Raw genomic sequence first — 12,393 nt, 5'->3', positions numbered from 1 at the left:
TTTATTCATAACTAGCAATGACTGCTACCTCACAAATATACATAGTAGTTAATATATTTGCATCTTCCCCCAAAATTATAATTAAAATAAAAATGGTTTTAAAAAAAAGGAAAAATGTTCTGTGACAAAATAAGGCAATAAGAAACAGCTGCGTCCATCTAGTAAAAACAAATTAATATCTTTTATCATATTTCATTTGAAAGAAACCACATTGGCTGCTGGAAAAACTGCAGTTGTTTGTAATGGGGGGGTGGGGTTGAAATGAAGATTTTTGAATTGTCAAATTATATTTCTATTAACCATTCTCTATCTTTAAAGTTGTTAGGTCCTAGACTAAGGTAATTTTTGTTTGATGAGCAGTTGTAGAATGGGAGAGATGTGCTTATTATTATTAGTGAGTTGGGCAGACTACTACTTTATTTTTATCTAAAAAGAAAAAATTAAAATGGAAATGAAAAGAAAGCATAATTTTTGCTACTTCATTAATGCAGTATATAGTAGATATTGGACAATGTGTAGATCGCTTTGCTGTACTTGTTTTCTTTTTATCTCTTTAAAAGCCTTATTCAGAAAATGAAAAAATATTTAGTAGCATTTAGCATAAATTTAAAGAACTATCTGGTTACTAGATATTTTCCTTTTCTGTGGCAGGATTCCTCATGTCCATAACATGTTGGTTGAGGCTCTGCAGCTCACCCCCACTCTCAGAGTGGCCAGTCTCCATTAATTGGACCCCGTGATTTCCACTTTCTGCTGTGTTGGACGTCATGAGCATTGCAATCCCTCTGGGAGTCACCACACCAGATACATCCTACTCAGATATGGCTGCTGGATCAGAGTAAGTGCTACTTCCTAGGTAGTAGGTGAATTACCAGTTTGTGTGGAGACAACTTTCTTATGGGCATCTAATAAATAATAAATATGTAGTATTTTTCTAAACCCAAGCTTAGCCCACTATACATGACATTAGTCCTTTCCCCTTCTCCCATAGAAGCTGGGGGGGGGGGGGAGTTAGGGAAGGAAAAGAATTGGGGGTGGGCAATGTGAATAAATAATAGAAAGAAATTTGCAAAGTAGTGATGACATTTTCATTTGTTTTGATGGGTGGGGAAGATTAAAATAAAGTAGGTGTCACTACCTGCTTCTTTAGAATTAATGATTATTCTGATGGATGGAGATAAAGAGGGGTTCTCTCCAACTGATTTTCCTTGAAGGCCTCTTCCTATGTACTTCTCATTGTTCTAGAGTAAAGGGGCTGAGACTTTATGTGGACAGGTTACTTAAACCTTTTAACATTTGGGGTAGAAAACATGGAAAGCAGTGTCATCAGTTTTTATAATGTTCATTGCCTAGAAAGAGGACCTTCAAAATCAGTGGTACCAAACTTTTTTTTCAGCTAAGAGCAGCTTTAGGAATTCAGAGTTTGTCGAAAAGCCCAATTCCTAAAATAGACTCTCAATTCTTGAAGAATTTAAATGCCAAATGACAATGAAGGTAGGCCTTCATTATAAAACTTTATATATTATTCACAGTTTTAAAATTTTTAGCCTTTTGTATCCCTTCTCTTTTAAGTGTCCAAGATTCCCCCTGCTTACAGATTCCCCCTCTTGTCCTTTTACCTCCCTTGTACCCAATCTTCCTTGCTTACAGAAAGGAAGTGGAAGCCCCCTACCTTTCAAGACGAAGTGGCACTACACAAGGATGTGAAAGTCCAGCGAAAGAGACCCAAGGGGCCTAGGGGGCAGCACACCCCCAGAAGCCAAGTCTATTCCAGGCAGTACCAGGGATTAGGGTCTGGGCTGGAAAAATCCTGGTGTTTTGAATATGTTCAGGTCCAGTTCAGACTCTTGATCCCACAGCCACTTCTTGAGTGAGGTGGGTGTTGCTCTAATTCCCGTTTCTCTTGCCATTTTCACAGTCCCTGGGGATTCTTCCCCCTTCAGCAAAGAAAAGCAACTGTACCAGAACTCTGGGTTCACTGCATCCCTGATTAATAGTGGTTTTCTTCCTTAAAACTGGGACTATTAATAGAGCATGTGTATTTCTTCACAAAGCCTCCTAAGATTACTGTTCGCTGACCTCCTTAAAGAGGAAGACTTAAAATGAAGCTACCCTAAGCAACAGTGTATTATATTTTGGGGTAGTCTAGAATTTAAAGCCATTTTTGCCCTTATTCCCATATAAAAAGGAAGATGGAGGGTGGGGGGTGGGGAATGGTCCATTGTGTTTCTTCCAGGGCTTTTTGTTTTCCTGTTTGTTTGTTTGTTTGTTTGTTTGTTATTGCATGCCAAATAAGTTTTTGTTACCTCAGTAGCTGAGGTGTACAATTTTATAAGTATTTCCCAAATTTTAAAAATCTTCCTGCATTAATAGGTAACTAGTTGTAGAATGTTAATAGATTTTTATGAAGTCCAACACTAGCCTCGTATATGGACTGGCTAGAAAGCTGTATAGTTAGAGAGCCTTACCGTTTGTGAGAAATTTCAAAGACATTAAATCCGTGAGTTTGGGATAAGTAGATAAAAAGGCTAAAAACAGTTACTCTTAAAACTGGTATCTCTCCCAGAGTACACAGATAACTGCCCATAAATGTTGCTAGGGAATCCAGAAGTAATTGCAGAAAGAAAAAATACTTTTGGCTTAAAATTTTGACTACAGTGTTTCTGTTTCCTGAGACATTTCATTCACAATCTCCAGACAGATTTTTGATACTGTGGTCATTACTAATTACAATTATTTGTTTAGTATTTATACACAATTGCTTGTTTAGCATTTTTACAAGTAAGAGAATGTCAACAATTAGCTTATGTACCATTCTGTTAAATTATTGATGGTATATTTTAATGCTTCACCATGGGTATTCTGCTTTCATGCATATTCCACTGTTCTGGGCACTGGTATGAAGATTAAATCTGGTTTGAAAGGTAAAATACTCAACCAAGGAAAAGATCTAGATCTTACCTTATGGTTGTTTAAAGCTGGTAGCAACATTATGTATTAATGCATTTTTTTTATATATTTGTGGAGAAACTGTAGATATAACAATGAAAGCAAAGATTTTTCTGAATTTACAACCCTGTCATAAATGAACTTCAGACATTTTCCAAGAGGTAGCATTATAACAGCAGGTTGCATGTTGTACTTAGAACACAATTGATGGAGTATATCTGTTGTAAGCATGGGTTCTGTGTATGTGTCCAACTGTCATAGTAGTTCAAACATCGGGGAAGAAAGGGTATTGTTATATTTGTGTAAAATGATTGACTAATAAAGAGATGCAGTGCTAACATTCCAAATTACTAATTCATTTAAAATATAGATAAGAGCTGATATATATGTCAAGGAATATCCTAAGAAATCCTTTATTTGCCTGTCAACTGTAACTATGTATTGAATCAGTAACCAGTATGGAAATTGCAGTTTCATCATCAAAATATAAGAGCTTAAATTTTAGGATTTCGCATGCATAGCAATATATTAAACGCTGTGCTTGACAAGAAAGTATTGTGCAATGAAGATGGCCTTTTAACCTCCAAAACATACATTTTACTTTTATTCCCTAGACTTGCACTTTAAGTGCATAAGTTTATATTTACCCAGTTTGGAGATGGGTAAGATACAACCAGCATAGCTGCATCTCCATGGCCATCTTTTATTTCATGTCACTTTTCCTTTTTCCTGTCAAAAATAAATAAATAAATCACAAATCATTCCTATTAAACAGTTGTCATGTTTCACCCCATGTGTTCAGTGGTACAGAATTTCCTATATATAATATGTACAGCTCTTTGTAATACTTGTTTATCAAGTAAATTAATAATGTATAAAATTACTTCTCAACTGTTCATCTTAGAAACTAAATTCTACCTTTATTTTGTTAATGCTTATTTGCCTTTGGTTTCATTTAGGAAACCCACCTATTTCCTAATACTCAGAGCTGATTGCCTTGCAGTGAATCATTATCAGATCATCTATTTTTCAAGAATTCTGACCTACATATTTGGTGTATTTCCCCTTTTCCCCCAGTTCCCATCTTAAAGACACTCTTTAAAATAATAAAATGCATGCACTTCACTAACAGAATACTTTCCTGTGTCTGAAGTTCTTCACCTAGAATTTACCTTTGCTGTTATTAATAAGATTCCTTCTCACAGTTTTGGAGCATATACTGGGTGAGTTGGATACATATATCAGAATTTCTTTTTATCCCTCACTTCTTGGCTGACATTGTGCCACGTTGAACCTCACACTTTTTTCCTGCCGGGTGCTATATTTGTTGTGTTTTTTCAAGCAGGAAAACATATATTACTTGAGACAAACAGTATGCATTATTCTGTTCCCCCCAAAATCCCTTTGATCTCTAAAGCTGATGTGGTATCCTTGGAGTTTGTAATTTGTAAATCTCTGTTCTGGTTAATTTAAATGGCAAATAATCTATTATTCAGTTCTGTGAGGTTAATTATCTTTCAAAATTCCCCAACCGTTAAAAGTTTTTTTCCCTAAAATTTTATTCTTTGCTACTTGTAATCCTTTTAAATTTCTGAATTCAAATGCATTTATAATTCTTTTATATTAAAAAATTGTGCCTGAACTGTTTATTTTTCATGCAGGGAGGGTAGAAAAAGATACTTAACCAAGCTTCTCACTAAGCCCAGTTACTTAAGATTCCATAATTTTCTTTAAAAGTAGAATGTTATACTGGTTTACAGACCAGTTAGACATAGTGGAATGAGCACAGGCTTTGGAGTCAGACATTGTTTCAAATCCTGGTTCTGTTGTAACCTTGGCGATGTCACATAAATTCACCACCTCAGTATACCCTCCTGTAAATATGGGGTACTATTTACTATGTTTAGTAGTTGCAGAGTAAATGAATGAATATATATAAAGTGTCTAGAATAGGACGGGAAATTGAAAATGGTAGCCACTACTACTGTTGTTAATTGTCACTAGACTAACAAAACTTCTGAGTACAGTTTTGACTATTTTGAAGTTCTTTTGTATTACCATGCAGCTATAAAATAATTGTGTCCTTGATATGCTTGCATGTCATTGGTGGATAAGAAGTTATTACTCTAATATTTGAAAGGTGTTTGGGGGTCATTGAGATGAGAGGTATAAATATAAGATGCCATTGTTTTTACCTGTACTTTCTTCAGGGTATCCTGTCTTGGTAGTGAATGGAAGAGGGCCTGGTCCCTGGGGCAGTGCAGAAGGCACTTTCATCATCTCACTCACTGCAAATGTCATGTGAGGTTTCATGGAAGTATTAAGAGAGCCAATTAAGAAGAATAGTTCTGAGTCTAAAGCAGCCCAGAGTGGCTTCTCTAGGGGAAACTCCCTGCTCAGCTGGTACGTTTGTGTTTGTCATTAGGGACACCTTGTATCCCAGGTGCCTGCCTTGAGACATCTGCCTGTACTGGCTTCATGTTACACACAAACCCACATTTAATAACACTCGTAGTGTTATTTGTAGGTTTAGATATGTTAATTAGATTGTTTCACTGAGTTTTTCCTCTTATTCTAGTAGCTGGTGGTTGTGGAAAAAGGAGGGTTTAGAATGGGAAGTTAAGTCTTAGTTTGAGGGAAGATTAGGTGTTATGCTATCATGCATTGCTTTTCGCCTTTGTGCAGCCCTGAATCTGTGGAGGCTAGTCCAGCAGTTAATGAGAAGAGCGTGTATTCCACTCATAATTATGGGACCACTCAGAGGCATGGGTGTCGAGGACTGCCTTATGCTGTGAGTATGCATTTGTTTCTCTCCAAAGCAGTGATCTTCCTGGAGTGTAATCCATTCTTATACATTGTGACTTTCTTGCAATGTTTATATGCAGCATGACGAAGTTGCCCCTTTTGCACTTCCCTGCCTCCAGCGGACGTCTAGCCCTGCATCATTGTTCTTGTTTTTATGTCCCAGTTGACCTTGGCATTTTGTTTTATCACTTTCCTGGTTGAAGCCAAAAAACGAAGGGTACTACTTTCTTCTTTCTTTCCATATGTACCATACTTTAGGGGAGAGAGGGGCCAGTGTTTGGACACTGTTGATTTAAAAAATCTTATTTTCAGGATCATAATTACGGAGCCCCTCCTCCTCCGACACCTCCTGCTTCTCCCCCTGTCCAGACGATCATCCCTCGTTCTGACCTGAATGGCCTGCCGTCGCCCGTAGAGGAACGCTGTGGAGACAGCCCGAACTCTGAAGGAGAGACTGTTCCTACCTGGTGTCCTTGTGGTCTTTCTCAGGATGGCTTCCTTCTCAACTGTGACAAGTGCAGGTAAGATCGTGTTCCTTCTAAGTTTAGTCTGGGTTGCTGGGATTAGGGTTTCTTATTAGTAGGGAAAAGCTCAAAGTATTCTTTCTTGTGTTTGTTAATGTAGATGATTCCTTAGTGCTCCTTGGCTCGAATTCTCTGCACTAGGTGAGAATTGCTGACAACAAGGAATGAGAGATTGGTGTTAAAGCTATTGAATTTGATATGAAATTTAATGTCCTGGAAACTTTTGGTAGGTGGGAGGAAGGGGGTAGTGTATGCAGAGACACTTCTCCCATGTGTGCAATGATGTGCTGCATGCTGTTGGAAGGACTACTTTAAGTTTATTTTCCCTCTTTAGGGGAATGAGCAGGGGGAAGGTTATTAGACTTCATCGGCGGAAGCAGGACAACATATCAGGTGAGCAAAAGATGAGTTGTGCCCATATTTTGACATAGTGTTTTGTATTTTAAATATTTGTCTCAGTGTGTTCGTTCATAAGGTGCTTAGCTCTTTTCATGGGGATAGTCCTCTCAAGACCACTGTATAATTCTTACTGTGACTTAACTGTATCCATAAGCTACATTTTAGCCTTGTAGCGATCAAAATATTACTTAAATTGCACAAAAACTAAGATCTTTTATGCTACATATTGAGGCAGTGGAACTTTGGGACTAAATATAAGGGGAGAAGCATATACCAAGTAGAACAGTTTATATGCTTATGCCAATGACATGAAATGAATGTTGTTTTCAAGTGGAAAGTGGGTATATTTTATGTTGTACAGATATAGACTTAATAGTAGAAGCAAGTAATGGCTTACTGGATATGGTATAGATCTAATGGAATAAGCTGCTTTAATGTACTTCATCTGTTTAAACAGTGTGAACTATGAAATAAACCTTTTTTCAGGTGGGGATAGCAGTGCAACAGAAAGCTGGGATGAGGAGCTTTCTCCTTCCACTGTGTTGTATACGGCAACACAGCACACCCCTACAAGCATCACCTTAACTGTTAGAAGAACCAAACCCAAGAAGCGGAAAAAGAGTCCAGAAAAGGGTCGTGCAGCACCAAAGACAAAGAAAATCAAGGTATGGAGGGTAAAAGTATCTTAAATAGAAATATGTCTGAAATAGACCAAGAATGCACCAAAATTCTTTTAAGAAGTTTGATCCAGATGTTTGAAGGGCCACTTTTGCTCTACTTGCAAAAATCAGCTAATCTGTTGTGAACATGTAGACCAACCTCTCTTCTGCCACTCCATACCATCACAGCTGGCACAAAGTTTCTTCTCCTCCAGGCCCTGTCCCAGGTATGAAATCCCAGCCCCACCTGGCACAAGCCCATATGTGCCACAGCCTGCAGTCTAGGCTTCCACTATCCTTATAGTATCTCCCTGCCTCTGCAGCCCAAAGCAGTCTGAAATTCTTGTCCTGGTACATGCCCACCTCATGTCATTGGGTTAATTTTTTTTCCTTGTTTCAACAAAATCAGGAAACGTCTCTTGAATGGTCTAGGCTTCCTCAGTGTCGTGGTCACTTTGCTTTATTTTCAACTAAAAAGTCTCCGGGAGAAACCTCTTCTGTTTTGTGTTCTTTCTTCCCCATCATGGCAACTTTGTTGCTCCTAGGTGACTTGCCCATCCCTTGTTAAGGGAATTGGTCTTTGTTTCCTTCTTAATTTCAAAACTGGTAAATCTGCCACCTTGCTTACCATTTGGATTTACTTTTTCTTTTAGTGTTAGGGGATTTAAGTGATGCATGCTCTTCCCTATTAATTACCTAGTTTCACAAAGGGAAGTACTGGAATTAGGTACAGAGTTCACTGGCCTTGTGCTACCCCACTTCTTGATTAATAGCACGGGGAATTAAATTGTATTTATTACCTAGGGAAAAGGGGGCAGACTAGAACACTAGTTCTTGCCTTAGTTTTAGTCTCAGATAGGTATAACTGTCATTCTTGGTACCAAGTTTTGTTTTGTTCTACTTGTTTTCCTCTTTGGGATAGGCATTTCGAGAGGGATCCCGGAAGTCCTTGCGGATGAAGGTAAGGGGTATTCTTCCCTGATGCTGTGTTTTACTTCACTGTGATCTTGCATTTTGGTCAGCTTCTTTCTTGACACTGATGGTCTGAATCTTGAATTCTGCTTTTCACTAGTTTGTAATTGTTGCCATTCGGTTTTCATAGAGCATTTCTCAAAGTAGATGTTCTTGGCCATTTTCTGAATTATTTTCCATTTCTGTAATTAGTCTTCATTTGTTGGTTTTTTATTAGCTGCTTTTCTGGGGGTAAGTGACATTTTGCCAAACAAAATGAGGCTGATGTGTTTTGTCATTGTGATTGGCCTCAACCTCAGGACTGAGGTTTTTCTGGTGATAAAGGATCTCTTATGTACCCACTCTAGCACCATGTGGGCTTTAATCACCAGTTGGAAGGATGATTTTAATCAGTAGGAAAGTATTTATTGATAGGAATTTCTCTTATTGGAATTACTTACTTTTGACTGTTTTCTCCTGGCATATCTTCTTTGGTATGGAAGATTCCAGTGATGCTAATATATTTCTTTTCTTTGGTTATCGAATAAAAGAGCTTATGAGTCATGATTCTGGATAGCAGTTGGAGAATAGAGAAATTATATGCAGTGGACTTTTAGTTACTGGGTGATTAAAACAGTTTACCCAAAGGAGATTTGATTTGATTGTACGGGCTGGTATCTTCTACATATATGATGACAACATGCCTCCCAAACCATTACTTAGGACTTCAAAGTATTTAATTATAGTTAAGATCTATTTTAAATCTATATTCATATCCCTAAATGTTTAAATGATAGAAAAGCAGGGTCTTTTCTGTTGAATTATTTGGGGAAAACATTAAAATGTTTTAGTGAGGGTAAGCTTTTATTAGGATATATATATTTGGAGCACCAGCATCACTGATGTTAACAAAGATCTCAGGTGGCACTTTATAAAAATTGAAGGCCTTGCCTTGTACATACCTGAAAGTAGACTTTTACTTGTATGTAAAAGAGATGGGAAGAGGGCTTAAAGCCCAAGAGCATCCGAGTCCCCAGATGTCTTGGCTCCTGCAAGGGGCCAAGTTTGCTTTAACTAACAGCCCCTTTATTTTTGTCTTCTTTGCTTACAGAGGACCTTATAGAACAAATGTAGCTCTGATCCCAGCTCTTAAGCCCTTTTCTATTTTATCAGCTATTGTAACTTATCTCCAGAAGTTTGAAGTGTTTTGAAAGCTGTTGACTAACTCTCCCAGGAAACAACACATAAACCCTTTAGATATCCCTTGCTATCTAAAGATGTTGACAGCTCCATAAATGTGTTAAAGTTTTCAATAAAAAAAACTGGTCAGTTTATTTTAGTTTTCATATCAGAATTTTAAGTTGAATTACAAATTTTGTACTCAGAATTCTTATTAGAAAGAACTCTACCAACAATTAGGGTAAGAGCTATAAGAATGGGAAGATTTGATCATTTGAATTTTTAATATGAAGGTCAGGAATTTTCCTACTTCAAGAGTATTCAGAATTTCTTAACCTTGGCACTGTTGATATTTTGAACCAAGAAATTCTTGGGCTTTTGAGGGGAGCTGTTTTTTGCATTGTAGGCTGTTGAACAGCATCCCTGGCATCTACTCGCTAGGTACCAGTAACACAGATATAGTAATCAAAAATGGCTTCAGATATTACTAAATGCCAAATGTCTCCTTGTGGGTAAATTACCTTTGCTTGAGAACCACTGTTCTAAACCCACTGAAATGGGTCTTCAGTACCCAGAAGATTAGGACAGCAGAAAAGAAAAAGTTGTATTAATGAATAACAAATAACTATGGGATAGACTTCCAAGTAAAAAATTTAGTGATCCCTACTGGTTGCTTAAATTTGGGAATACTGTTTGGTGGACACCCATGATCCATAGTCTGATAAGCAAGCACCCTTAAGTCTCAGATTTTGATCTTTTCTTTTGCTCAGCTGTTACTGGCATCTCAAGCAGATGGTCTTCTGTTCTCAGTGTGTTGGCCTTATGTGTTTCTTAGATACTTTGTTGTTCAGTCTTTTGGACTCTAGTGAGAAATACAGAAAATATTGGTATTTTTCCTTTACTGTTTCGTGGGGAAAGGATGGTAGACAACAGTCAGTTAAAACCAGTGACACAAAAATGAAATAAAGTAATTGTTATAATAGGTATAAATGTTTTCTGTATCATTCATGGAAAGTATGTTAAATTTTCTTACACCTGTTTTTGCAAGTTTAGTGTGAACATGGTTTGTAAGTAACTTTGGTACTAGACTGTCTTTTCCTTCTGGTCATCACTAGTATGACATCATCTCAAAATGGTGTTTGTTTTGTTTTTTGATGGCACTTTAAGTGTTGAGTACCATGGAGAACATGTGTCAGACTTAAGCTCTGTTTCTGTAGTTCAGATACATAAAACTGTTGGTTTAGGAGGAGGATGTTTCTGTGATATAATGACCTTTTCTCAGTACTGTCACCATAGAGGGTAGTGATTTTCCTAGAGAAGTATAGCAAAATACCTCTCAATATTTTCTACACTCTACTTACCACCCACTCCCCTCCACTCTCCTTCCTTTCCCTCCCTTCCCCCCCTCCCCTCTTCAGAGCATGGCTGTTTAAACTGTTGAAAATAGAGTGTTAAAAAGATACACTCCAGAATGATAACTTTTTTTCTGGGAGGTGAAATATGATGGGTTATTTATTTATTTGGGTCACATGTATAGAATGAACATGTATTAAATGTATAATGAGAATATGTCACACAAAAACAAAAAAATTCTCCTAGAGAGGAGTAAAATAATACCAGTTTGGGGGGGGGGTTCTCATTCTCATGGAAATTTTCTTCTTAACTTGATATTCTGATAACAACAAAGTTAAGTTTTATGAAAGTGATAGAAGTATAATCCACATTAATTTCTCACTTTAGAAATTAGGAAACTGCGCTTTTTTAAGTTGTTCAAGGCTTCCCTGCTCATTGGTAATGAGACTATGGGAGAAGCCAGATTTCCCTGACTACCAGGCCATTACTCTTATGCCATACCAACTGCCAAGTGAAAACAAGTTTTCTTTGAGACACAGCCTCTTTCCTCCTCCCATTTTAATTCCTGGACTCGGCTAACCTACCTGACTTTGTTCTCTACAGAATTCTCCTTCTGAAGCACAGAATTTAGATGAGAATACAACTGAGGGATGGGAAAATCGGATAAGACTATGGACTGATCAGTATGAAGAAGCTTTCACTAATCAATACAGTGCAGATGTACAGAACGCCCTTGAACAACATCTACATTCTAGCAAGGAGTTTGTGGGCAAAACTGCTATTTTAGACACTATCAATAAGACTGAGTTGGCCTGTAATAATACAGTTATTGGTTCCCAAATGCAGGTAAGGATCAAAGGATTAATGACTAAGTAAGTTGTTGATTCATAAGAGCCTAAGAAGTGGATATATATTGTAATTACTATATCTTTCAAATGTGCAAGGTCTTAGAATAACAAATTAGCTAGCTACTGAGCACCTTTAACCAAAAGCAGGTTATATTAACTGGAAACTATACAGATACATATTTTTAAACTATTGTTATTAATTAAAAATAGATAAATTTTATAGTCTCAGTAGAAATTAAGATTAATAGAAACTAAACTTGTTTTTTCTTCATTTTTACATTAGACATAGACCACTAAAATCTTAACCATATACTTTTATTCTTGGATCTTATCTTGGAAGGGATGACAGGTTCACTACATGGAATGTGCTTCCTAGAAATACTGACCTTTTGTCAAATCAAGAATTTGTAGTCATTGAGCTAAATAATATATACAAATAAATTTTTAAAATATTGGTTTCTTTTGTTCAATTAGGAAATATTTTTAGTGTCTACTAAACTGCTGTTGCTATTGTCTGATGCTGATACTCTGGTTTCACTCAGCTGCAGTTGGGAAGAGTCACTCGTGTTCAAAAGCACCGGAAGATCCTGAGGGCTGCGAGAGATTTGGCTTTGGACACTCTTATAATAGAGTATCGAGGGAAAGTCATGTTACGACAGCAATTTGAGGTCAATGGGCATTTCTTCAAAAAGTAAGAATATCATTTATTGAGCAATGAGGGCTAAC

The 12,393-nt window shown here is 37.1% G+C and overlaps 1 protein-coding gene across 13 annotated transcripts in view; it reads left to right on the top strand.

The window, feature by feature from the left end:
• The window catches only part of SETD5 (SET domain containing 5), a 99,948-nt gene that overhangs the window by 50,501 nt on the left and 37,054 nt on the right, over positions 1-12,393 (top strand). For 2 of the 13 annotated variants that reach the window (XM_066245677.1, XM_066245670.1), the window contains exons 1-10: positions 656-838; positions 1,651-1,875; positions 5,160-5,352; positions 5,635-5,740; positions 6,067-6,275; positions 6,613-6,671; positions 7,164-7,342; positions 8,259-8,297; positions 11,423-11,665; positions 12,210-12,358. In XM_066245677.1, coding sequence (XP_066101774.1) covers positions 5,261-5,352; positions 5,635-5,740; positions 6,067-6,275; positions 6,613-6,671; positions 7,164-7,342; positions 8,259-8,297; positions 11,423-11,665; positions 12,210-12,358 — 1,076 coding nt within the window. In that variant the 5' untranslated portion in view covers positions 656-838; positions 1,651-1,875; positions 5,160-5,260. Of the gene's footprint in view, positions 1-651; positions 839-1,396; positions 1,495-1,650; positions 1,876-5,159; positions 5,353-5,634; positions 5,741-6,066; positions 6,276-6,378; positions 6,420-6,612; positions 6,672-7,163; positions 7,343-8,258; positions 8,298-11,422; positions 11,666-12,209; positions 12,359-12,393 lie in introns of those variants that run through there. The other 11 variants (XM_066245671.1, XM_066245678.1, XM_066245673.1 and 8 more) reach the window with 11 other exon arrangements.

This window comes from Saccopteryx bilineata, chromosome 10 (genome assembly GCF_036850765.1).
Source record: "Saccopteryx bilineata isolate mSacBil1 chromosome 10, mSacBil1_pri_phased_curated, whole genome shotgun sequence".
Taxonomy (NCBI): domain Eukaryota; kingdom Metazoa; phylum Chordata; class Mammalia; order Chiroptera; family Emballonuridae; genus Saccopteryx; species Saccopteryx bilineata.
The sequence above is the reverse complement of the archived record's forward strand: the minus strand, read 5'-3'. Positions and strand labels throughout refer to the sequence as shown.